The sequence below is a fragment of the Carassius auratus genome, chromosome 27 (assembly GCF_003368295.1).
Source record: "Carassius auratus strain Wakin chromosome 27, ASM336829v1, whole genome shotgun sequence".
NCBI lineage: Eukaryota > Metazoa > Chordata > Actinopteri > Cypriniformes > Cyprinidae > Carassius > Carassius auratus.
The window spans coordinates 31,146,053-31,173,861 of record NC_039269.1 but is presented as its reverse complement, the minus strand read 5'-3'; the positions used below and the strand labels follow the sequence as shown (position 1 = coordinate 31,173,861).

At 35.6% G+C, this 27,809-nt stretch overlaps 2 protein-coding genes and 1 pseudogene across 2 annotated transcripts; 1 reads left to right on the top strand and 2 right to left on the bottom strand.

Moving 5' to 3' along the window:
* Nucleotides 1-10: 10 nt before the first annotated feature.
* Nucleotides 11-7,730, bottom strand: LOC113046218 (AP-1 complex subunit sigma-3-like). Its single transcript, XM_026207155.1, has 5 exons — nucleotides 7,614-7,730; nucleotides 2,973-3,151; nucleotides 1,678-1,786; nucleotides 1,327-1,464; nucleotides 11-665 (listed from the first exon to the last, which is right to left on the bottom strand). The coding sequence occupies exons 1-5, from the start codon at nucleotides 7,614-7,616 to the stop codon at nucleotides 630-632; spliced, it is 465 nt and encodes a 154-aa protein (XP_026062940.1). The 5' UTR covers nucleotides 7,617-7,730; the 3' UTR covers nucleotides 11-629.
* Nucleotides 7,731-8,573: 843 nt separating this feature from the next.
* Nucleotides 8,574-11,497, top strand: LOC113046490 (dehydrogenase/reductase SDR family member 12-like; annotated as a pseudogene).
* Nucleotides 11,498-15,243: 3,746 nt separating this feature from the next.
* LOC113046216 (cullin-3-B-like) lies at nucleotides 15,244-27,311 on the bottom strand. The gene is made up of 16 exons (XM_026207151.1): nucleotides 27,110-27,311; nucleotides 22,802-22,999; nucleotides 22,214-22,327; nucleotides 21,500-21,660; nucleotides 21,241-21,355; nucleotides 20,781-21,009; nucleotides 20,509-20,654; nucleotides 20,126-20,302; nucleotides 18,658-18,828; nucleotides 18,466-18,573; nucleotides 18,159-18,283; nucleotides 17,912-18,008; nucleotides 17,094-17,228; nucleotides 16,811-16,997; nucleotides 15,927-16,072; nucleotides 15,244-15,839 (listed from the first exon to the last, which is right to left on the bottom strand). Exons 1-16 carry the CDS (start codon nucleotides 27,191-27,193, stop codon nucleotides 15,708-15,710), a joined length of 2,325 nt encoding a protein of 774 aa, XP_026062936.1. The 5' UTR covers nucleotides 27,194-27,311; the 3' UTR covers nucleotides 15,244-15,707.
* Nucleotides 27,312-27,809: the final 498 nt, after the last annotated feature.

The window sequence follows — 27,809 nt, the reverse complement described above, 5'->3', positions numbered from 1 at the left end:
GCTGGAGGGATTTTAGAGAGCACTGGATGCATTTAATTAGAGAAAATTGCAAACACTTGCCTGAGACTAAATCATATCAAAAAGACCATTTTAATAAGACAATATCAACAAAGTGTGCTGATAAAGCAGCATTAACATTTCATCAAAAATGAGTTTTCCTTTCTTGAACTAAATGTGTCCTGAGACATGCAAACATGATTAAAAACCATGAAAAGGCACTTCAGAAAAGCCAAGGTTTAAGGTTATTGCAAATATATGCACATTATATAAAATTATTTTGGCATACAAGTTGAAAATTATCATCTGAATCTATGGTTGCATTTGTATATGCATGCTGGAGCCATCACAGAAATTCTGCATAACATTTATTTATTTATAAGCTGACATAACCTATTCAAAAACACAACATGAACCCTGATTCAGTTCTATTGAAATGTTAGTGGAGTTGATAAAGGGGTTCATACAAGCATTGAGAAGAAAATAATAATAACAATAAATAAGAAAAATCCCTCATGAATGATGTCTGTAATTTCTTGCCATGAAAAAGTGTGTCCTGAGTGAAGGACACAACCTACACTGCGGAGGCAGGCTTCTTTCCCTTTTGTCACATTGGATCACGTCAGCTGCCGTCAGAAGGCTGGTTTGCTCATGTATTCTTCCATCGTCTGAAGAGAAGAAAACAGGCACATAACGGATTCTTCAGATGTCTGGACCCTGCTTATTAGAATGATATGTGGACAACACATGATCAGATGCCATATGTGTCTTAAAAGGAAGAGTTGGCTCCAAGATGAAAATTAGCTAATCATTTATTCACCCTTGTGTCATTTATACCCCTTATGCTATAGTGCTGTGAGTGCTCAATATGCCAGCTTTGAATGGGAGCAAATCACATCATTTTCAATTAGGAGGGAACTATTCTTTTAATGAGGCATGCTGGGAAAGCTGGCATTTAGTGGTACTGAGAGCTGCTCTGTAAAACAACACTCTCAGACAGGTCTGTTTATTTGTCTGTTTTTGTCAAATCTATAAAGTTTAATGAAGGTGACAGCCAAAGTAGAGCTTTATAACTGTGTGGGCAGCACCATTAAAACAGCTGCAGGTGCTTTCGATCTGAAATGTCTTTCTCAGAAACACTGATTGAGATTGTGTCAACATGTGTCCAATTATTATTATCATTATTATTATTTAAAAAAATTCAAAACAGCAGCAATTTACAGGGATGGAAGATACTTTTTTCTACTATAAAACTGTTAAATAAAACTTATTTTCAGTTTCATTTTTCAAACATATTCACCTAAATGCAGATTAAATTTAGTGTCTCACCTCTTGCAGCATATCAGAGGCCTCTACAGACTTTGCAATAGACTGTTTTGACGTCTCCTGAATCTCTCCACCCATCAGAAACTCATCCAGGATGAAATAAGCCTTCTCAAAGTTAAAGATGATGTCCAGCTCACATACCTTTAAGATAATATTACACAGACAAAAATTGGTATAAAAAAAGAATAAAGAGACACAGAATAAAATAACTAAAATTCAGTGTTCAGTCTATACAAAAAAATTATTTAATAAAATAGAAACAGGAAATATAAACAATAATGTTACATATCTTTTATTAAATATATACAAATATTTGCTCCAGATGTGATAAATTAAGAAACTGAATGTATTTACATTGCCAAAGTATTTGTCAAGTAGCTCCACATAACGGTGCAGAATCTCTAAAGCCAGAAGTTCATTATCCTGGTTCTCCAAAGCACAGCAGAAATACAGACTGGCGTACCTACAAACAAGTAGGAAAACACAGACGTATGCTTATTTTCATTCATAAAAAAATAAATACTGAAAATAGTACACACTATCCTCACAATTGCCATCTACAGTCTTTGTAATGCAACGGCTCACATGGCAAATATCTGTATAAAAATAAAAAAAAACAGGAAAGAACAGAGAGACTGGTTTAAGAAAAGTGTGAAATACAGATCTGAACCAGAAGAGTGTGAGTAACAGGCTCTCAGGAACACAAGTGTGAAAACTCACTCTGAGAAACACGATAATTTCAGTCCCTGACCGAAGGATATTCACCAAGAATATAGCCAGGCTCTGAAGCATTAAAGTTTACAAGCACAATTAAACATTTTCTCTAAAATATTTCCATACCCACTCACAAAAACAAAAAGTTCTTCAGTGGTTCTTTGCATTTTATTATTCAGAAAATCCCTCTTTTTGGTACATTTTCTACTATACAGTGTTAAAATATGGTTTTACAGATTAAAAAGCTCTTTATAACATATCGTATTCACTCACTTTTTTATGATCAAATCAGTTCAGAAAAAATAAAAGCGAAGTCTTATTTTACTTGGAAGGTCGCATTAATAAATGGATTGTAAATGATTTTTTATATTGATAAAGAAGATTTAATCTTCAGAAGTGACATTAAAATGTTTATAATACACCTTCTAACTGATTTATCATAATGAAAAGATGAAGCACTAATATTTCCCATTGTGAGCATGTGGGTCCATTTTCAGACACAATTGAGGGGTAATAGAGGGCCATTGTGTAAAAAGCTGCCACTAGGTTTGGCCAGAAAACAAGGAGGACTCAGAAAGGGGCATGTCGTCAGCTAATGACATAAGCAATAGCAGGAGAACTGGGCTGAACCAGTTTTAAAACTACAGCACAGGACGGGGCAACAAACACGATCCGGACGCAGAAACCTTCCCATGTGGTATTTTAATTAGCCCACACAAGATCTTGACTGCTGACTAGATTTTAGAATCTTTTGCTCACACCTTGTGATGACTAATGACCAAACACGAGCGCCTAGCAGCTGGGCTTTTAATTAATGCTGAATCTAACACCATCATTTTGTTTGAAACCAGCATGCTCTTACTGAAGACATACTGAAAATAGCCCTAAATTGAATCCTGTGGGACATTCCCCATGGGCCTGGGATGAATGCTCACCTCTTATAGACAATCTTCAGGTCCTTCCAGTGCAGGAAGTTACATGTGCGTGGTTTTCGTGACAACACCATAGTGGTCATGTCCTTCACAATCTTCTTCCTCTCTCTCTCTGGCAGGGGCAGGAACCATTTCTGCAGCCGTAACTTCCCCTGACGACTGAACAGCAACAGGAAGTGCATCTGTCGGGAAAAAAAGAACATGCATTAATTAATGATGGTTTTATTCTTTCATCTTATGGAGTGGGTGTTGTCTAGTGGTTAATGATTCAGGTTATCCAAAAATTGCAGGTTCAAACCCCAAAGGTGATGAGTTACCAAGACTGTTCCTTGGAGCACAGTCATGAGAAATGTGCAGTGAAAATACACTATGGATGAGTCTGAGATTAATCGTGAATAATCCTTTACTTTTCATTTTAAGTGAATGTTGCTTTTTGTACTGGTCTGTATCATATAGAACCAAAACTTCATAGAAAAATATAAATGTTGCAATACATTCAAAAGGAAAAATATCATAAATCTATGTACAAAATACTCTTTATGCAGGGCTTTTCTGCAGATGCTGAAGGGAAGCAGATGGTATGAAATTCTGCAACACAGCAGGTGGACTAAAGGGTTTCACACTAGAGTCAAGGCCAAAATGATTCAAGTGGGTGGACGTCATTCTGTACCTATGAAGTGTACCCGTATCCTTACTATTTACAGTACCTCCCATCAACCACATAACCACAATCACATTTTATTACATTTTTCTTTAAATTTACAAGATCACATATGTGCCAAGATGAAGACTGCATTTGAACAGCTGTGCTGGAAATCTGGTAGTGCATGAAAAAAATTTTTCAGCAATCTGTCGACTAAATTCATCACTGTCTTCAATTGAGAGGAGCTCTTCATTTTAGCATCTGTGCAATTTAACAACATGTCCCTCAACAACAGTCACATCTCAGGTTTACAAATAAACAAAACGTGCACAAACTCTAAATATGTTGAGCTGTGGTGCTCATGCGAGAAACGCAGGTTCATATCTGGCCTGCATTGTGTTCTGATCCCACTTCCCCCATATTTCCTCTCTCTGGTCTTGTGGAGCCTGTAAAAACAATTCTAGGAATTTTAGGAAACAGGAAATACACAGAAAAAGACCAAATGCACTTCAGACAAAGAACTATAGATAACCTTTTCACTGTCTCACAAACCCAATCAATGAGAGATTTAATATCCGTGAGACAAAGATCCTGTCAGTGACAGGATGGACCCCTGCGTGAATCCTTTCCACACAAGAACTAATCAGCTAAATGCAATGACACCAAGAACAAGATTTCGGAGAACTCCTAATTTCTCCTCCCCCTTTAATTTGCACAGAAATCTGGCAATGCTTGAAAAAGCTGTCTTCTCATTGACATACGTCACGGATAGAGAGAATGTGATGCTCTCTTAATGAGTCACACAAACTGCTTTTTTCACAGAATTATCAGGTCACAACTGTTAACAGAAACTATTACACAGAAACCTGAGTCACTCCTCTGAAACAAGATTAAAAACACACTAAATAAATGGAACCGGGCTGTTCACTTTTATTGCTTGAAAAAGGCATTTCATAAGAAAAACTTCACAGAAATGAGTAATGATGAGCAATAAAACAGCGTTCAATACAGAGACATTTATAATAACTGAAATTTTTTTTTTCCAAATGACAGTTGTGAAGAAATATAAAAATGTGCAGTATATCCTAAATCCCTGTGCAGAATACAGTATTCCAGAGTGCAATTATTTCTAATGAACTGAAAAACTTAAATATAACTAAATCATTAATTATGCTGTCGAAAGTTACACATTTTCTACACAAAATTAATTGTTTTTACTTCCAATATTTTGACTAGACATCAACTGCTGAATTAAACAGTGTAATGCAGTCATATGACAACGAGTAAATAGGCCTAACTATTCTAAATGTCTATTGATTGTTCCATTGCATATTACTTATTATTTTGCATAAAAACAGCTACAGTATAATGCATTGTACAGTATAATATGGTTATATACAATACGCTAAAATTCCATATCCAGTTCATCAATGAATGTCTTATGGGTTTAAAAGTTTCTTGCAAGAAATAATTTATTTTACCGTTACATTGTCACTTCTGGCCAATATGAGAGCCTACAATCCATAACAACACTTCCATCTCCTGTGGATTAAAATTCAGAGACAAATTATTTCCACTTGTAAACAGAGCTGAATCTGTGCATATTTTTTCTCTCCTGATTCATATAAGATGGCATTCCACCAGAGAAAGCATTATGGATAGAGGATTTTTTTAAGTTAAATTTGATTAACTTGTTTATTACAAACAGCTTTTTTCACTTTACAAGACATTTTACTGATGAACTGGAGTGGTGTGGATTATTGTGATCTTTTTATCAGCTGTTTGAACTCTCATTCTAACGGCACCCATTCATTGCAGATGATTCGTTAGGAAGCAAGTGATGTAATGCTAAATTTCTCCAAATCTGCTCTGAAGGAGAAACAAATTCATCCAGATCTTGGATGGACTGAAGGCGAGTACATTTTAGGTGTGTTCCTGTGTCTCAGTGGGAGAACATTGCGTTAGCACCGCAAAAGGTCATGGGTTCAATTCACACACATACTAATAAAAAAAAAAATGTATAGCCTGAATCCACTGTAAGTCGCTTTGGATAAAAGCATCTGCTAAATGTAAATGTAAATTTTCTATGTAAAATGCGTGAAATATTTCTTTAAGTGTAAAAACATGATAATTTTCACAGAACTCAAACCATCAAGAAGCAATCAGTCCTAAGGTTTGTCCTCCTAAAGTTGATTGTTATGTTTAATCAGAGAATTAATGAATCTGCTACAAGCAACTCATTTTGCTTGCAAACACACATGCACACAGATGCAGGAACACCAGGTGGGGAAATGGAACTGTCAGCTGCTTCATTGTTATGACCAAAACATGCTGGCAAAGAGTTTATTTGCTTCCTCAGTAAATCCTGATGAGAGACGAAAGTTGAAAACACAAGGAAAAAAAACAAGGAAACAGAAGCATGCACCATGCAGTGCGTCGGGTCTACTATTGTGCTCCAGAGGAATATGATTCTCTGAAGTATTTCTTCAGCATGGAACACCCATCTCATGCCAACAGGAAGAGAAAAGAGAAAGAAAACTGTGCTACAACTATTAAGTTACATGTATCTTTATCTCTACATTCCACACTTTCTCTCCTTACACACACACCCCTCTCCCTCTCTCCCACACACAAAGTTTCACCAGGGAAGGGTTTAAATGACGCTCCGAGCTTCCTCTTGAGCCGGTTCCTGCTTAGATTTCAGTTCTGTGTTGCTCTGATTTCATTTTCCTTCTATTGTTGGGGTCGACACAGCTGTGAGTGGCTACAGCACACAGGAGAACATGCGTATTAACACACTCGCTGCAGTTTAAATGAGATTCTGCAGTGTGTTGTTATCTCTTTGAAATTAAAAGGGCCACTTCTTCATCACTTGTAATTACTCAGATGAATACAGACAATATCAGATGAAGCATTGTTGACCTGCATGTATTGTATTACTATTCTGGAGAGAATTTGCCAACACTTACCAAATTCATATATATATATATATATATATATATATATATATATATATATATATATATATATATATATATATATATATATATGCTGTAAATAATAATACTAATAATGATGGAATTCAATAAAAAAATGCATTAAAATATTACTCAGTTTGAAAGTAAATTTATTTTTAGATTTATTTTACGTTTTTATGTTTTTTCATACAAACAAATATGTATGAGCAAAATTATTATTAGTAATATAGATTACTGGCTGATTTCAATAGACAACATTATATTTTTACAGCATGATTGTCATGTAATTTGAGTATTAAAGTATTGTTTTTAAATGTATTAATAGTTAATTAATAAATAAATTATATAGAAAATCTAATTATTATTCAATATATTACTCAATATAAAAAAAAATTTATAATAGCAAATGTTAACATTTCATTTGTTATACTGTGATTGGTTTATAAGGTACTCTTAACTCATTTCTTCTTCATTCTTGCACACATTAACCAGAAGAACAAATAGCTCTTCTGTAAACATGTCAGCAGCAGTCAAACGTCAAACACACTTTGTTCTAGTCAACTTCTAGTTGAACGACATATAAACGAGTTTACCTGGCCGCCAAATCAAGTAAGCTAAACCAGAACTTTGCATGCACGTTTTCTCCAAACAAAGGTTTTATAACATTTTGCGTTCCGAGTGTCAAAATCTGACAGTCCAGTTCCAGTATCGAGGGAAACGAACAAACCTGTTTGTCCAGACAGATGAGATTACTTTAACACCTTTAACTCCCTCAGCATTTAAATGACACCCGATTAATTTGCTCAGACTTTGAATAAAACAACTTTAGGTGAATTACACCAGCTCTAAATGACACTGTTTTCTTTCATTACAAGCAGCTCATGAAGGACGGAAGTTTTAAAGTCCGCAGGTGCACTCGCATTTAAGTCCTGACACGTGCACGAGCTCAACCTGTGGAAGAAATCACCTGTGATCTAAATGTGTGCTTTTAGGCGAGGAAAAATAATAAACTGTGTAACTTACCATATTGAAGTAAGAAATTCAGAAAGAATGTTGAAATCCACAAAATTCCTATCCTCTTCCCGGCTGGTCAAGGCCGGAGTCATCGCTGCCCTTCCCAAACTGTGGGGAGAGAGAAAAGCTACGCATGCGCAGATGCGTATCTGAGCGGTCGGCTTTGTTTTCGCCTCCCATGTCTGAGCTCTGATTGGTTAAAGCATTGCACCTGTCTTGAAAGGGGCGGGACAACACCCTCCTCACATATTTTCCTGTACGTTACCTTTAAAACGCCTTTTGTAAATGCAGCCTTCATATTTACGGATATAGATATGACATGAATGACTATGTTGTTAAGCAACCAACTTAAAAAACAACGAAGATTAAACTATTTTTGTTTAAAAAATATAATATAATAATATTAAAGTACAGTTTGCTATTATGAATATTATTATCTTGTTATTCGTTTTAAAAAATTATTAATTGAATTACCATTTTTTTATGGTAAGTGGTTGCTTTATGGTAAGTGACTTGACTTGACTTGACTAAAATAAATTGATTGCAACCACTTACCATTAAAAAAAATTTAATTCAATGAAACATTTTTTTTTCAGGGTTCCTGAGAATAATAACTGGCTTTATATGATAAATAACTGTTGGGTCAAAGTCTACCTTGTTGAGTCCTATTTCTTAACCAATTGAGTTTGAATGGAAGACGATTATTAATCATTTATTTTTATTTACATTTTATGTTCTTACTTTTTTCTTTTATGGTATTTGTATATATATATATATAACAAATGAAATGTTAACATTTGCTATTATAAATTTTTTTTTTATATTGAGTAATATATTGAATAATAATTAGATTTTCTATATAATTTATTATATATATATATATATATATATATATATATATATATATATATATATATATATATCTTTTATTACACATGACGTGGATTCGTCTGTAGGCTACTCAGAGCAATGTCTAAGTCCAAAATGTCCAGTCAGGTTCTAGTCCAAGTTCATTTGTAATTGAAGTCCGAGTCCAAGTATCCCAACTATGAATAAAAGTATTCTTTATTCGTCATTTAACATTTGAAAATGTACACAAATTAGAAAGTAGGTTCACGGTAAATGAACAAAAAATTACTATTTTGTGTGTAATTATTAATCATTATGCAATTACTAAATATTTTGGAAATGTACAAAATTTACAGGTCAAATACTTAGATTTTACTAAAATTTTTTCCAAAACATTGCAAGTTTTTTCAAGCTTCCGTAGGTATTGGAGGGTTTTTTGGTTATTTGGAAAGTCATTTTTTTGCATAAAAGGCAAACACTTGAAAAGTGAACACCACCTGACTTCATTTATTTGCATGACCTTGCGTGTGTATAATTGATTCCCTCTGACACTAGAGGGAGTCCTCTGGAGCTACAGTAGTCACAAATGCATCTGTCAGGAGTCATATCTCCAAGTAGGGGTTGCAGTCCAGTAGAGAAGAAACAACAAATTTGTCTCTGCAGGAACATAGTGTGGTTTATCAAGGGAATGAGGGAGTATACAAAGTAAATTACTTTTTGAATTTCGTACCGAATTCAGTTTGTGTTGTTGAGGTAATTGGGCTACTTTACTGCTGATAACTTTTGAGAAAGTTTGTTGGAAATAATTTTCTAATTAGTGCAATAAGATGGTTTTCATTGCTATGATGATTTAATAATTTGCTAAATGATTCTGGCCTGAGCATTTATTTAGCAGCTGTTCAGAGCTGCTACAAAAACAAAGTCTTAAACTGTGTTCTCGCAAGCCAAATGTTATTAAATGTAGTGGTTTCTTGCACAAATGTTGTTTTTGAAGTTTCCCAAGTCATCTTCTCTGACATGCATTCATCCAAGCCCTCAGTTAAAGGTCAGTCATCAGTAGGCCCTATTGAGACCCCCGCTGCTCTCTCAGGTGTCCACACAGAAGCTCATCTGGCCCCTGATCAGGGCTCTTGTCTTAGGAGCTTTGTCTCAGATGCACAGAGGTCACATAACAGTTCAACGATTGCCTTAAAAAACAAATTTTTATGGACAACACAGCTCTTGAGGTTTTATGCTGGTTGTGTTTCTGATTTGATTCATGTGCTGGATGTTGTCAACAGGTCTGGATTTGAGAATGCCTCTTTGTAGCGAAGGACCTGGATGTGTCCATGGTAGTCCGTTCCTTCATAATCACCGGAGCCAACAGCGGGAATAGGGAAGGCAACGCTCATGGCCATAGCCAAAAAAGGTTTGTTTTACAGTCACACAAACACTTTTTAGGTTACAATATTATTTTTCCGACTATAAATCTATAGTATGATTGCAGGAGATGGTAGTATGGTACCTTAATACTGTGTATACCATTATGTTCTGAATGATTAGCATTTTCCTATAGCATGGTAGATACAAAATACATGTAGTTTTTGGTAGTGAGAAAAATATATATTAAGATTGATAATATAACATGTATATTATTACATACATCAATATTAAATAGATAACACAATACAATACTGTTGAAAGGTTTGGGCTTGGTAAGATTTGATGTTTTTAAAAGGCTCTTATGATCACCAAGTCTGCTTATATTTGTGAAAAAATACAGTAAAGTATAAAGTAAAATTGTGAAATATTACAATTTAATTGTTTTTTTTCAGTGTATTATTGTTAAATATAATTTATTCCTGTGATGGTAAAGCTGAATTTACAGCATCATTATTCTTCAGCGTCACATGATCCTTAAATAATTTAGACTCATTTATTGCTTATGTATCTACTGTAGGAGGTTTATATCCATGTGTTGGACCTCTCAGAGACAAGAAAGGTGTGGGAGTTTGGCCTTTAAGAAGGAGCATTCATTGCTTAGTGTTTTGGTATCAGAGAGCTCCTTTAAGAGATTCCCATCATACCTCACTATATTAAAGAAAATAGCAGGATTCAGCTGAAGCTTACAGGTGCAGGACAGATGAAGACACATCCTCTCCTCTAATCTCTCTCAGATCAGTAATGCCAGATGTATGGTGAACCAGAGGGAAATAAGCTCTGACGGACTGGAGAACATTTTTGCAACCAATACACCTGGTAAGACACAAGTCAAATGTCATTATTTTTAAAAGTCTCTTATGCCCACCAAGCTTTGTATGGCATCAAAAACAACAGCATACTCTTATACATTTACACATTTAGCAGACACTTTTATTCAAAGCAACTGTTCAGTTTGCTGCTTAATATTTGTGTGGAAACTGTGGTACGTGCAGGATTCTTTAAAGAATAGGGATTTATTGGAAATATTTGAAACCTTTTGTAACATTATAAATGTCTTTACAGTCACTATCTTTGCTGAATTTTTTTTTTCATTACAGAAATCTTGCTGACCCCTGAGTTTCTATAATATTCTTTAGTAGAATATATATTCTGTTCTAAAACGTAGAACATGTTGGATGCAGTATTTAATCGAATCGTGTCCGCTGTAGGTGTTTATGTTCTGACTAAATGTCTGATTCCATTGCTGGAGAAGAGCAGGGACCCTCGAGTTGTGAGTGGATAAACAACATTGATCTCATCGCCTTGATTTATTAAATACAATTCAGCCTGAGACTGCAGTCTTTCACAGTGCATATGTGAAGACATATACAGTTATTGTGTTTCTGACACAACCTATGATAGATGTGTTTCTATTATAATAAAAGCTATGTGTACACATCCACATGGTATCTGTTTCTCTCTCATATTGTGCCATATTTTGTATTTTAATCATGTGTTGTGATGATAATAATGTAGATCACGGTGTCATCGGGAGGGATGCTGCACAGAAACTAAACACAGACGACCTGCAGACTAAGAGAGATACGTTTGAAGGTACCATGGTATATGCACAAAACATTTAGAGACAATATTTTGAGAATTAGTGTTTTGCCTCTTAATTTACTATTTTGTATTATAATTTGTTTTATCAGTGAATGATTGCTATTTTTATTGCTCTTACATTTATTTATTTAGAAGACTTATAGCAGCAATACTTAAATGTTTAGCACAGACAAAACACCACTCACATTTTCTGTTTCAAAATAATAGTCAGTGTGATATTTTTAAATTAAAAATGTAAAATTTGAGGAAATCATATTCTAAAATTACAAATATTATATATATATATATATATATATATATATATATATATATATATATATATATATATATAGTAAACTATATTTTTATTTAAGTTTTATGTCATTTTTATTAGTTTTGTCTTTTTTTAAATGTCTATACTTGGTTAGTCATTCATTTGTTTATTTTTTTTGTATTAATATTTTAGTACTCAATGAAAAATGAAAAATGTGAAAAAGTTTACCACACATTTTCTTTTTTTCTTTTTTAAGTCAATATAAAACCTTCAAATGTAGATTTTAGATATACTAATGATTAATAACAAAGAAAAAATAAAATCAAATATACCCAATTTACATTTATTTTTAATTCTTATCTTACAGAAAAGTACCCTGGTATATAAATGTGGTAATCAATTAAATATATCAAAGCAACATCTGAGACTGAACTGTGGTCCTTTTTAGTCAAGTGTTGGCAGACATTTTCTTGATGAATGAATTATACGGATGGTGTGAAAAAGATTATATAGATAAAAAATTGTATTAATGAAAAGAGAATAAAAAAGTCATGAAGATTTAGTATTAAATTGAGATGAGCCGGATTACCTTTCTCTCAGCTGTTGCCAAGCAACAGGTGACACAGAGTGCCAGCAGTGGCATCTCCATTAAACAATATCTGATGCAGTAATGATGATGACCTTTTACTAAACACTCGTTATGTGTCTCTCTGTGTGTGTGCGTCCACAGAGGCGGAGACCTGGGCCAAAGCAAATCCCAAAATTCATTTCTCTGTGATGCTCCGACACACCGGGTATTACTCACTTTATAAGTCAACAAGCAAAATAATCTGCTACTTACGGCCAGCATGATAGTGAAAATGACATACAGCCAAGTATGGTGACCCATACTCAGAATTCGTGCTCTGCATTTAACCCATCCAAAGTGGACAGACACACACACTTATGCTGCAGCACCCAGGGAGCAGTTGGGGGTTTGTTGCCTTGCTCAAGGGCACCTCAGTCATGATATTGCCAACCCGAGACTCGAACCCACAACCTCAAGGTTAAGAGTCAAACTCTCTAACCACTAGGCCACGACTTCCCCACATAATATATACACACATATATATATACACACATTTATTTGTTTATTTATTTACATATAAAGTACATATTTTATATTTTAAAAGTGATTTTTATAAAAAGAAATGTTTTATTATAATTACAGGTATATTCATTTAATGTAATGTTTTATATATATATATATATATATATATATATATATATAAATATATATATATATATATATATATATATATATACACACACACACACACACACACACACACACACACACACACATACATTATATGTGTATACATTATATACACACATATAAAATATATTTATTTACATTCAAATACATTTTAAATAAAATAATATATATATATATATATATATATATATATATATATATATATATATATATATATATATAACTACAATAAATTGACTTAAATTAAAATACAAATGAAAATGTATATTTAATTTTAAATAAATCTTTAAAAAAAATGACAAACTTAAATAGCAGACTCTTCAATTCAGTAACATATGCTGCATAACGATTTTAGAAATCCATTAGCAAATCCATTGGATAAACCTGTTTTTTCCGAGCTTCTGTCAAACTCATCACTAGTAATTTCTGGGTCTTTTTGTGCTCAGCGGTTGCCAAGGAGATGCTTCAGTTCCATCAGATGACGCGTGATCGTCTGTGTTCGGCGGAGCAGGGAGCCGATAGAGAGTCGTCTGCCCCGCCATGTCACGCGCCCCCACTGCGCTTCCCAGCGGCTTTTTCTTCCAAGGAGTGCATGCTTGTTAAAAACGGTAACATCTGATGTTGTGTGTAGATTTTTCCAGGAGCACTCTTACAGGTTGTTTGTTTCAGATCAACAGCCGGTTCCAGCACACTTGCCCCTGGCATGGACGCACAGCTCACGACTGTATTTAAAATGAAACTAAAAAGCCTTTTATTTGCTAAAAAAGTATGAACTCAATAACCGCGGATTAATCATATGACAGAAGGCATACAGCAGGTTGACCGCAGCAAGTTTTAATCATGTCGATCATTCAGACGCCCTAGAAATCTGCGCATCCCATTTGATAGGCCTACAGACTTTCTACAGGTTTCATAGAGTAGACTTTACAGGGTTAAAACCTAAACATAAATGGTGATCATAATGTGTGCAACCTGCGTCATTTCCCACTTCCATTCCTGTCCTCTCTCAAACTGCTCATGAATAATAAAACAAAAACACTTAGGCTTTTAGCCTTGTCAATATCAATGTCACGCAAAAGAAAAACATCCTATATAGTGACGCAAAATATGACATAACCTTCAGATGTTTTATGTAGAAACAACATAACTAACAAACTCCTCATAAACTGCATCCTCAGTTCACATGCGTCATCATTTGTCTCAGCCCTCTCTGTGCAAGGATGAAACGGATAGAAATCCTTCATTTCCTGTGATGGTAAATGATTCATCACGCTCACTGTATGACGCAAACGATGCTTTCAGATGCACAGACACCAGTGTATGTGCTCATCTTATTAGTGGAGCAAACCAGCACTGGAAGCGACTGCACCATTGTCTTCTCAGATGGTCTGACTCTTACAGCTGGAAGACAACAGCTGTGTGTTCTGTTGAGAAGATCTCTGTGTTAATGAGCGTGTGAGTTTGTCTCAGTGAATCCCAAGCACCTCCGTGCAGATCAAAGCCTGTGATTAAAGGATTTAGAAATCATACATCTGCTCAAACATTAATGAATAAGCTGTCACAGTAAGGCCGGTGAAGCATTTTTCAATTACATGTAATCAGCTGCTCTCAAGGTGATTTTTAGCAGATGTGTGAAGTCAGTTCCCTTCAGGTGTAGTTCATCGCATTAGCAATGAACAAACACAATGTTTAACAACCACAAAGACCAAAATCATGATTTTGAACAGTGTAACAAATGTTAGAATAATGCTAACAATAATCTTGATCATCTCAGAAAGAACTAATCTCATCTGATCAGTTTGCTGTGTCACTGTAAACACACGGTTGATACAGAAAGAAATCAAGGCTGTGGATTTGCTCCCCGCTATTTTCTTTATTTTTTTTAAGCTAACCTTTATTTCATCAGGGAGTCTCTGTGATGTTGTTACTCTTTCTTCAAAGCGGTTTGTGCAGCCCTCATCTGCTCTGCCCATTTCTGCAAACAGTTTGATTCTGTTTGCACCAGGGCCACACATACTTCAAGCTTGGCAGTAATGGCATTTTCGAGCTTTAATCGCAGGAAATTGGAAATAGTGATGTAGCGTTTAATTCTGCCAGTCATTTGGCTGCTTTTATTTCACGTGCTTCGGGAGACACGCTCACCTGGGACAGTGTGGAACATTTACATTTGTTTAATAAACCAGGAATAAAACGGCATCGATGTGTTCTGCATCTCAACGCTACCACAACGGCTTCTGCAAGAAAGCAGCAAAGGCTCAATATCAACATTTTTTATTGAATTTCTTTGCCATATTTTGGCTGTTCTGTTAGGGTTTTAATAATTCTGCCTTTTATACAGTATTGAAAAAAAAAACAAATAAACAACAACAACATGTGCAGTGCATTCACATTTTCCCAAGGGATTCTTTTCATTTTGATCTCTACGAGGGTCAGACGGTGAAGTGACTGAAGCTGGATCCATTCATAGCGGAGATTCTCATAAGAGTGGGAGTGACCTAATTAAAAATTATCTACAACACAATTATGGATTTCTTAGTTTGCTTCCTGATTATATTCCAGATTGTATGGTTTGTGATTACTCGGTTTGCTTTAGTCCGTTACCCAGAGCTCATCTCATTTAAAAGGAACTTTCCAGTCCATGCAAAAAGCAGTTCAGAACTATTTTATTTTTCCTGTCTTTGTGTCGCTCGTTCATCTCCTTGCGTGGTCATGTGATCCACTACGCGACATACGTGTAGACTTTACGATCCTCCGGCGTCCGGGCCAAATATTCTCTTTCTATAAGTCCTTCTATGCGCTTTTTAATGACCACGGGGCTCGGCAGGAACCGTGCCCTCAGCTGCTGGGTCACCTGACGGGACACAAGCAAACAAACATTAGAAATTTACAGATACAATTTTTGAAACTAATAAACATCACGCAAAGAACACACTCTCACCTCTGCTACCAGAACGTTGTGCTGCATCTTCTTCCTGGACTTCATGATGCGTACAATGGCTGCCTCGATTTCATGTTTCCTGTCATCGTCTACTTTCTGCCGTGTCTCCTTGCGCTCCGGGTCTGATTCGCCTTGCTTAGCAGCAACTGCAGGAGACGGATTCAAAGAGTTTGTAAAAACGTCTACATTTGAAGCCAATTTAAAATAATAATAAGTGCTATATGTGACCCTGGAGCACAAAATCAGTCATAAGTCACACATATATTTGTAGCAATAGCCAACAAGACATTGTATCGGTCCAAATGATTGATTTTTTCTTTTTTGCATCATTAGGATATTAAGCAAATATCATGTTCCATGAAAGTATTTTGTAAATTTCCTACCGTTAATACATCAAAACTTCATTTTTAATTATTAGTAAGCATTGCAAATGACTTAATTTGGACAACTTTAAAGGTGGTTTTCTCTCTTCTTGCAAATCATATTCCAGATTTTGAAAAAGTTGTATCTCTGCAAAATATTGTCCCAACCTAACAAAGCTTATTTATTTAGCTTTCAAATGATGTATAAATTTCACTGGTATAAATCAGATGGATTTTGTGGTCTAGGATCAAATATTATTTGCTACTTGCTATTATAAAAAGGAAAGGGTGAGATTATATCAAAGAAAACAACATTCTCATTCTAGAGAGTATTTAATCAGATAAATACCTGAGATGAGTTATTTATAAGTAAATTATCCATTATGTCACTGCCTTTAGGAGTAAACTACCATACAGTTATCCTTAAAGCTAAAAAAAAACACCTTGGATTTCTTTCAGACGTTCACTTTATTTCGTCCCTTAAGTCTGAATCAATAGCGCCCTCTAGTGGCAGCACAATACCTGTTTGTATTTTGACTCTGTGCAGTTTGGAGGTAAACTGGTCATTGACTGTAAACGAATGGCCGCTCTCGATCTCTTTACTCTTGGGCTCTTTCGTGAGAACTCTCTGGGTGGGCTTCCCGCAGGCTAGAGACTGAAGGGCCCGGACCAGTTCACGCTCGGGGATGTCTGTCTCCTGCTGGATCTCCTAAAGGGTTAAAGAAGGGTTGACATAGGTGAAGGAGAAACCGATTGGGTAATAAGCAAGGCATTTAGACCAGGAACAAGTGCACATGAGGCTCACCTCAAAGGTAAACTTATCTCTGTTGTTGAAGAGCATGAGGATGGTCATCTGGAAGGTGGACACCTGCAGAATGTGCTTCCGTGTGTTCGAGCCGGTTAGCAAAGCCCCACCGACACCAACATCAGAGCCATCCTCCTAAAGAGACAATTAACCATTTATTTAATAACTGTAACCATTTATTACAAACAACCAACATGTGAGAAATAGACTTAGTGTTTAGTCCTCACTGAAAGAAAAAATGCCATGTAAAGCAACAAAATCACAAGCAATTAGAACAAGTTTGTTGTTTAAAAGCAGTTTTGAGGAGGAGGATTTAGACCAATGATATTCCACTGTGGGTGGAGCTACTCAGCACAGCATACTGTTGATTATTGCATCCTGCGGTTTAATTTATTCATTATATATTTTAAATATTTAAATACATAAAATATGTTTTAAATGTTTAAATAAGTATATATATATATATATATATGTGTGTGTGTGTGTGTGTGTGTGTGTGTGTGTGTAAAACTGGAATGAAACGCAATTGCAAAAATACTACGGTAATTTCAACAGTATTTTAAATGTCTATAAATGTTTACATTTAAAATAAAGTTTACAATTTAATCATTATTTCTACAATTTCTATCTATATTAATTAGTTATAATATTTGGTTATTTGGTATTAAAAGCGCAAGTGTCATGAAATGCAATATCTGTATAAAAAAATAATAATAAAAAACAATTATATATATATATATATATATATATATAGTTAAAAAAAATTATACAGTATAATAAATGAGTACATTTTATTTATTTTCTGTGGGTATCTGTACCTTCTTGATAGCTCCGTAGAAGGTGGCGTTGAGGTCTGCAGAACCCATATGGTGCTGGAGTGTAAGTTGCCTGCCGCTGTGCTTAGCCAAATAAAACCTGCACAGACAGAGTAGAATTAGCATGAAACCAAGCTACAAATGAAGACACATCTGACATACAGACACATTTCATAAGTGATTATAACATGTCAAGCTGAGAATATCGGCTTCTCCTAAATACTGTTAACTCACTTTCATTGAGTCTTACCTTCTGAAGACCTCAAATGCATGGCGTGGGGAGGGAGGGATGTTGCATTTTGGCGTGGCTGACTGCGTGGGCCAGTAACCTGTGGTCAGAACTCTCACCGTGAGATCAACCCCACAGAGAGACACCTGCAACATCAAGACAAACCACACAGTTTTGCATTTGGTGCGAAGGAAATGGATGCCTCGTTTCAATGTTCTTTTCCTGTAAATGTGGACTTGGTGTACATGAGCCCTTAGGGTGCAGTAGTTCTAGTTAGCGAATGTGTGTGTGTGTGTGTGTGTGTGTGTGTGTGTGTGTGTCTCTGCACCTGTGATGTCTGCAGGTGGTGGCGGAATTCATCCATAGTGGTATTAGAGATGCTCATGTCCCTGAACATGCCCTCCAGTTTAGAGGTGAACTGACAACCGCACTCCGTCTGAGAGAGAGAGAGAGCGCGAGTATCACATTAGACACACAGAGGAATACAGTGAAGAAGAGTAATGAAGAATATTATGCTCACCTTTAGTTTGGAAATCATATTTTTCTCCGAGTCATCTGAAACGCTCTTATTGGTTAAGAGTCTTCTGGCCAGGTGCTGTTTGTAGTAACGCTCAAACACGTCCTTCTCCTGCATGAACCGGAACAGCACCATGGCCTTATCCAAGATGGACTCCACCTCCTGTTCTGTCAGCTAAACACAAACACAATTAAGAGATCAGTAATAAATACCTTTGTTTCAGTATTATTTCTAAACTGTTATAGCATTTATGGTAACACTTTACAATAAGGTCCCATTAGTTAGCATTAGTTAACACATTAGCTAACCATGATCATCAGTTGTTATAGGATTTATTCATATTTGTTAACATTAGAAAACACTGTTTATTGTTAATTCATGTTAGCTCAAGGTCCATTAAGTAAAATTGTTTTTTATTTGGTTTTGTTTTTTAAATAATGCATTAGTAGATATGTAGAAGTATTTTTTTTTTTGTTATTCATGTTAACGAATGTTAACAAATGGAACACTATTTTACCGTATAATTTTCCACAGTTATATTTTTCAATTAGCTTTGCATTTCTAATTCTTAGTTTAAATTTTTTTGTGCTCTCTGTTCATTTTATAGCAAATATTTCATTTTAGCTTTATTTTTAGTTTCAGTATTTTCAGAACTTCAACATGAACTTACTTTATTTCAGTTAGTTATCAAGGCAACATTTTCCATATTCATTGAAGTTCATTAAGTCTATGTTTTTAATCAAATATTGATATTTTATTTCATTGAATAAAAATGATTTTTAATAGTTTTAGTTGTGTTGTTTGTTCATGTGGGTGTTCATTCATCAATTAACCTGTTAAATGTCACCCATACGGGACGCCTACATTGACTATACTATATTACAATCAAATTTAATCTAATCTTGACAAACTATATATCGTTGGAAAGGTCTAAGACTCCAAAATATATATTATACCAATATTTTTTGTTAAAAATTATGTAGGAAAAGTAATAGATCAATTTATGACAAGAGTGCACCCTCAGAAATCTACATTACAAAAGGAGCTTTGACCCTTGTTTAAAAAAAAGACTTCCTCGTTGCCTTTTTCTCTATCACATTTTAGAAATCATCAGAAGTTATATATCACTTGAAAACATAAAATCTCAAAATTCATCCTTTAAAACCCATTTTAAAATCAGACATTGCATTACCATGTAAATGGCACATCAAAATCATGTTACAAAATGTTTTCAGTCATGAATTATAAAAATGTAGGTTTGTATCATGCACATTCAAGTCTATCTTCAAAAACGTGAGTGACAGTTAACAGGTTAATCCATGTCTGAATTATACAACAACTCACATGCATAATCTTTTCACTTTCGTTGGACAGAAATTGTTTTGTGGCAATACTGAAGACAAAAGCGACCAAATTTGTAGGCAGAGTTTTAATCTTATAAGCTAAATATGGTCTAAGACTAATTTCTTACCCCCTTCACTCCTTTCTTGAGTTTGTCGTCGATGAAGAGCGAGAGGTACTCGGGTGATCTGGAGTTGAGGTTGAGGAAATACTCAAAGTCTCCAGCGATAGTCTGTTTGAAGAGCCTGTCGTTGTTGAAAGACTCTTGCAGGAAGCGGTCGAAGCGCGACTTCAAATCCAGCAAACCCTAAATGATTCACAAGAAAAAGAGCATCCTTACTACTCATTACAAAGCTACAGTTTGTTGAAGTTGCTGTACCGACACATTTTTACAAATCTGAACTCCTTAACCTTAGCAGATTTGTTCCTGTGTCTATTCAGGATCAGACTCAGCCAGTCCTGTTGTTTTGAATTAATTGTCTGTGCTGTTCCTTCGTGTTGGTGAATGTGTACCTGGATGTAGTCGACTGGGTTCTTGCCCTCTCCTTCCTCTGACACCAGCGCTTTACCCTGCTCTCTGAGGTACCAGCTCATACACTCACACATCGTCTTCAGCCCGTTGGGAACCCGACCGAACAACTTATACATGCACGCCAGGTCTGCCACAGAAATGGGAGAAAAGATGAGAGAAATTTAATCAAATATAAAGCAAGAGAGAAAAACAGAAAGCCTAATTCCTGACACTCAGAGCTAGATGACAGATCGAAACCCAAACAGCTGCTCACCTTCTGTCTTTCCATTCTTGAGCATGTGGACCAGTCCCGAGTTCTCCATCTCTACGATGGTCTTCATGTGTTTGGAGATGAGCTCTCTCTCCACCACCTTCACAATGGGCTCCTCCGTTGATTTATCCAGACAGTGCATCACTCGTTCAATCTCCTCATTTATCCGAGCCTCCACTTTCTTGATGTAAACGCTTGCACTGTTCTCCGCTAGGAACTTCTGACTTTCCATCTGCACAGACACACACACGAACAAACAAATACAAAAACAGAGACATTACAAATAACACAGTGGTCAACGCAGCCAGTCAAACATATTAATCAAATGCAACAAGTTGAATTGATTAATTTGCATTTGATTTAAAGTTTTTTTTTTCTCACAAGTACTGAATTTGTTATTCTCAGCCTTTTTTCTTTACTGGAAAATCTTCTGTTATTATCCAAAATGGTCAGCAGCGCTCACCTGGAAGAACTCAGCAGACATGTCTAAAAAGGGGATTTCAAAATCCTCCTCGTAGACGGACCGACCTTCTAAGCCCAAAACCATCAGCATCTGACAGGCATTCCTGATGGCTCCTCTGCCATAAAACATGTCAGCACAAACCAGATAAAAATCCATTCCTCTACAACTGTGTATGCATCAGTACACTTCCAGCTACAAGCTTTCATTCTTTAACTAAAACACTTGGAATGACATCACACACACACATACACACACACACCTGTCGACCACCTCTCCTCTGCGCTCTCGAGCGATCATGTCCAGTAGAGTTTGTCTGAGATGATCTCTGATGCAGCCATATCGCACAACCTGATCTCTGAAGATGATCAAGCCCAGATTGTAGACGTTCTCCACGTTATTCTGTTGAACATACACACGGTCCTAGATAGACAAAGAAAGAAAGAAATGTTCATGCAGATTCAAATCCAGACTTTGTTGTGTCCAAATTTCTTTCTCAAGTCTCATTTCGAAATTAATTTTCATGATATGACACTTTTTTTGCAGGCAAAATAAAAAAAAACAGAAACAAGGTTCTATCATAATTAGATTTTCAAAATGATTTATTTTTTTAAATAAATGGCTGAAATAAGGTCATGTTGGTATATTTTCTCATTTTATTCTATGACATAAATTCATCAGTAAAACTCCCTTGTGATATTTTTAGTGATGGTTACATTGAAATCATGTGACTGTGGTGTAATTTATAGCCTAATCTAATTGCCAAATGAAAAACCCTATTGGTTTTTGTCAAGGGAACGAGTGACTCTATCTTCTGATAGCGTTCTATAGTCAGGTCAGTAAATGTTAAGGATCACTAACACTTTTTGATTGGTTGCCTTATCCATGAGTTCCTCCCTGAACCCTCTAAAAACCAAAGAAAACATTAGAACATCTGTAAAGTTACATCCCACCAAAGAATGTCTAAACAACTTACCATGTACATCAAAATGTCTCTAATCATGACCATGGCAGTCTGATGATCATTCCACGCTTGGTTTAGCGTCTGCAGGAAATTGTTATTTAACGAGTGAAGCACGTCTTCTCGTACCTGAAGCCAAGGGGGGAAAAAATGAAAGCTGTTATGAGAGCAGCTCAAGCACATGGGTTTCATCCAATGACATCACCACTGGGACAGGCAGGTTTCCGCCATCTGCTTCATCTCCAGAACTGACATCATTAACAGCCAGCACCAGAGATAAAACCCCAGGGTCTTCATTAAGCTACATATAAATATATACGTAGTTAAGCTGGAAGACAGTGTCCTTCAGATCTTCTCAAATCAATCTGTTCAATTTCAATTCACATCACACTCCGTCAAATTCATTAAGCAGGTATTTTAAGCAGTAAGCTGAGGTAAAAACACACAGTCTCTTGTGGCTCACAGCTTATTAGACTACATTTAACTCCCTTCTAAAGTCTGTGACACACTTTAACCCTCAAACGTTGAATGCAGATTTCATACGTTTTCTCTAAAGCCTTACAGGAAAGATCTTAGAGGAAAGAGTGAGACAGGAGCTCATACTTTGTTGATGAGGTGTTCGGTGACCACCTCTCTGAGGCCCGTGTAGAGCTTCTCCCCATGTTTGTGCAGCACCATGGTGTATGCGTTCCTGTAGAGCTCCTCGAAGCTCAGCCCACTGTTGTTCTTCCGCTGGATCTCCTGGATGGCGTTCTTCAGAAGATCCCAGATGTTATTTACATACTTCTCGTCCATGGTCATCTACAAAAACAAACAAAACATAGAAACGCTTATGACGATTAGATACCAACTGTTTTAGTAGAGATGCGCCATATCAGCATTGACCAATATTGTTTTTTTTAATTAGCAGTGTTTCTAATTGGACTAAGATTTAATTGAAACAATTTATATTCTTAATTAAAGCTGCATACATACTCTTTATATCTTCATATTGCTTTACTGTCAATTTTGCTCAATTTAATCCATATCTACTGAATAAAATCTAACTGGCCTCAACCTTTTGAGCTGCATTGTATATCACCTCAACCCTGAGATTCACTTTGCTCTCTCTGCACACATCACAACCTTACAAAAGATCTTATTGACTTTATTCAGCACAGGAAACTGGACTGGGTTCCGGGCTCGTTAAAAGTAAAACAACTCACTTACAACACTCTAATGTGCATTTAATGTGCAGGTCACTCGCTCGTATGCTCAACCCTTGGCAGATACTGGGCTAGCGAAATCAATTTTCCGTTACGACCAAACCTTCGGCCCAGCTCCAGAGCTCTTGATAAGCTTCAAGTGACTCAGCAGAGCTAATCTCACAAGGAACAGGTCTGATGGCTAATCAATCATGTGTGAATTTCATTTGTAATTATTCATGTCAAAACACAACACTTCAACACATTCAGCCCATGTTAATTATAATGCTTGTCACGGTGTTAGTAACAGCTCCTGTGATCAAAGTAACACACACTGTAGATTCAGACACAGAGAAGGCCTCGCTCTCACCTGTCTGTCTCTCTCTGCTAAGCCTTAAAACAGACAGGTCTTGAGACCTGATACCTGTGCAGTCTAGTCTGTGGATTAAAGCCATTTTGATGGATAAAATCAGTATGGGTGTGAGTGTGACCATCCACTTTTTCCAACATTACGCTTAAAGGCTACCTGAAGACAGTGGAGTTGCACTTTCGAAAAAGTCAAGTTAACACAAAGAGGAACCAGTTTTTCCATGAACAATAATCCTTGAAGCAAAACGTGTGCATATATGTCAAGCAAGTAAGTAGGTTTCCAAACTGGGTTTCTGTAGGCTCAGGTCATGTCCCTGCTAAGACACTGATGAAGTAAGTCCAGAGAGAATGTATTTGTACAGCAAGACATACCTTTATTTACTCTTAAGCACTAACCCTGATATTAGCACATTTAACATTTATCAGTTTGCCAGACGCATTTACACAGTGTTCATTTTTATCAGCTCATGTATTCACTGTGCCATGCTCGACTGTTTAATCTACAGGAACACTATAACCACTTCTAGTCTTTTATTAAGTCTGAAACTGAAGTTAAAAAATTTGTTAAAAGATTTACATTAATACTCAAAACTTCAAAGTTGTGAAGATTTTTCAATGTTTTTAAAAGAAGTCTCTTATGATCACCAAGGCTGAATTTTGTGAGCAAAAATACACTAAAATCAGTCATATATGTGAAATATTATTACCATTTTAACTAATAGGCCTAATATTTGTTTTTATTCCCAATCTGACAAAACAGAAAAAAGAAATAATTTGTGAATTTTTGTAAAAAAAAAAAAAAAAAAGCCATTACTCCAGTCTTCAGTGTCACAAATCATGCTAATAAATTATTATTTTTTTTTTACAAAAATTCACAAATTATTTCTTATTATTATTATCATCAATGTGGAAAACAGTTGTGCCTCCTAATATTTTTATGTAAAACATGAGACTTTTTTTAAGATATAAGAACAACGTAAAAAAACCCCAATAAAAACAGCATTTATTTGAAATAGAAATCTTTCATAACATTATAAATGTCACAATCAATTTATTCCATCCTTGCTTAATAAAAGTAATTTTTTAAATATATTTTTTATTGATTAAAAATATTTATTGATAATATAGCATTGTGAGCACAGCTGTGCTATATGTCGGCGCAGTAACCACTAGCCCATCAGCGCAGATTATAATTTATTTGAAAGAAACTGCAGAATAGCAGTGTATTGTATATAATAATTATAAAACAATTATGCACAATTCTATAAAATGGTGAATCCTGGAACAGTGAACAAATGTGACTGAAGGGCAGGCCACAGGACAACCAGGTAAAAAAAAAATTAAAGTCAGATGGACAATTTTCACTTAAAAGGACTGCTGAGTTTTGGAGGATAAAGCAAGAACAATCAGAAGAATCATAACTAGTTAGCTTGTGCACTAACAGGTTTTGAAAACCCTAATTCTGACAAAAATGTGTCTATGATGGTCTGATCTTTAACAATGAACTGCATGTTCATGTTTCAAGGCACAAACCGTTTGAATGCAGATGAGAGCTGAGAGCATGTGGGGTGTATCAGATGAGAACACAGGTCACTTATTGAGAGGGTAATACTGTGACCAAGAAGTTAAGGCAGCTGTGAGATTTCTAATGAATTCCTCTAACAGAGCGAGACATATACAATCCAAAGTAAATGCTGTTTCTGAATGAGATAGATATCTTATTACCACTTATCTTACCCAAAATGTTATTCCTGAGTTCTGTGTACATGCTGACAGGTGTCAGGGGGTTTCCAAAACTGAAGAGAAGAATATTTCTAATGCACTAACAGAAAATAACTGCATGGAAACATTTTCACTTCTCTGCATATTATCAAGTTATTCTGACCTAGTTCATTCCATCAGAGCATCACCACCACACCGACTGTCCTGCAATGTACATAATTAGTTCTGAGTGGAGATAATAAAAGAACAGAAAATTGCAGAATGTTGCAGAGAGCTGCACGTCACACTGATGCAAAGTGTGCTGCAGTGACAGTGAAAGACAAAAACACCAAAAGGACAAAAAAGGACAACAGTCATCAGTGTGATAATCTACAAAAACACTAACCAACACCCATGACACCCGACTATACCAGAAGTTTTTTAAATGAACAACAGGGGGCTTACAAGAGAGTGCTGGGGTTTCGTAAAAAGCTTTAGAAAATAAAATGTAAAAAATAAATCAATAAAATTTCTAAAATAAGTAATGAAAAATATATTACAAATAAATAAAAATAAGATATATTTGAATAAACAATTATATTTATGTCATTACTAAAAGGTTAAGGGAAAATAAATAAATTAAAGTTAAATAACAAAAGGATAAAAAAATAAAATGTTATTAAAATAAAAACTATTTACATTCACAAAAAAAAAAAAATCACATTTACATAATACAGGTTTTGAGATTTTTTTTATATATTTTAAAATAAATAATAATAACGATACAAATAAATAAACAACAAATTAGAAAATTACATTCGCATAAATAAATCATAGAAAATGGTAAATAAATAACACATCTATCTGTAAATACCAAGAAAAAAACCATGTGATAGAAACTCGTTTTACAAACAATATGCATTTTTCACAACATAAATTGTGTCTTCATTCATAAAAATATATAGCTGCCTTTACAATTTTAGAAAGGGGTCCTACACACAAGGATGATCATATTTGGAGGTCCTGGCATCTAAAAGACTGAAAACCATACACCATAACAAAATACACCAAACACCAACCAATGACAAGAAACTAAATTAAACCAGACAACACAACCAGTGTAATCAGTTTGGCAATATACACAACACCAAAGGCAATAACAAAATGAACCATCAACACCACACATAGACAACAATCAGTTAGAACCAAAACACACAACATCAACATGAGAGGCATCAAATCATCAACAGGCCAGTCTGACAACACAAGACCCAAAATCAGACCTAAACACTGAAAGAAAACAAGCAGATCTAAAGGAAAGACTCCGCGGTCCCTGTAGGATCTACAAAGCTGTACATATGTAACGTTACAGCTTTATTGTCAAAACATAAAGACTCTGAATCATCTGAATCACAGTGGCTGTATCAATACTTCAAATCACTCATCTTTCTAATAAATTAGAGATATTAACATCTTTAAAACCCTGACGCTAATATTATCACGTTTACACGCATTTTCTAGTCCGTAGTCTCAGCAAAGCTTTCAAACTCAGCCTCAAAACACTTAAACCAGCTGTGGCCTGTTGCTCTGCCCGATCCCCGGCTCTTGAGTTCTAGCCTCTACCGCCTGAGGCGCGCTCATCTCGGCTGATACTCACTGGAAAGGCGCGGATCCGCATCTTGGTGTCCTTCTTGGTGCCGGGTTTGAGGTTGGACATGTTTGGGTTAGGGAGTGATGCCATCAACAGATGTTAGGGTGGGTGTGTTGAGGGGAAACACGGACAAATATCGCCCTCTTTCCCCCCCAGGTTTGAGTCCCTGAAGCTTTCTCTCTCCCTCTGTCTGTACAGCGATGGCGGACGACTGGATGACATCTCGCGAGATTGATGATTGTGCTAACTGTAATGAACCCAATATCGCGTGAACGGGGGCCAACTGGGGCTGACATGTGGTAAACAGCAGTCTGTCGCTGAGGAAAGATCAACATCCATGGATTCACAGGTATCGTAGTTTAAAACACTGTCATGAAGTTTGATAATACGGAAGTTCTAAGCAGCCATGTGTGGGAGTCTTTCTTAAAGTTTGTTTCCTAACTATAATTGTTTGTATTTAACCGTTATATATTTAATTATTTAGAAGACGTCTTATTTCTTATAACATTTATGAGAAATTCAAATGAATGACTGGTTAATTTCGACATTAATAGGAGATTGCTTGTTTTGAAGATTGAATATTTAGATAATAATAATAAAAAAAATAGTACGTTATTATATAGACTGACAGAAGTTATACATTTGCACCTAAAGTTTAGGGACACTTAAGTAAGCAGCTTTCATCCCATAAGCAGCACTTAAAATA

What these genes read in the sequence shown, in the direction of transcription:
- LOC113046218 (XM_026207155.1), bottom strand. An exon ending in CTGAAGATTGTCTATAAGAG is followed by an intron (nt 1,787 to 2,972) that starts GTGAGCATTCAT and finishes ACTTGTTTGTAG; the next exon opens with GTACGCCAGTCTGTATTTCT. An exon ending in TTGACAAATACTTTGGCAAT is followed by an intron (nt 1,465 to 1,677) that starts GTAAATACATTC and finishes ATTATCTTAAAG; the next exon opens with GTATGTGAGCTGGACATCAT.
- LOC113046216 (XM_026207151.1), bottom strand. Translation starts at nt 27,193, where the DNA reads ATGGCATCACTCCCTAACCCAAACATGTCCAACCTCAAACCCGGCACC. An exon ending in ATATGATTTCCAAACTAAAG is followed by an intron (nt 18,574 to 18,657) that starts GTGAGCATAATA and finishes TCTCTCTCTCAG; the next exon opens with ACGGAGTGCGGTTGTCAGTT. An exon ending in GAGATAAGTTTACCTTTGAG is followed by an intron (nt 16,998 to 17,093) that starts GTGAGCCTCATG and finishes TTAACCCTTTAG; the next exon opens with GAGATCCAGCAGGAGACAGA.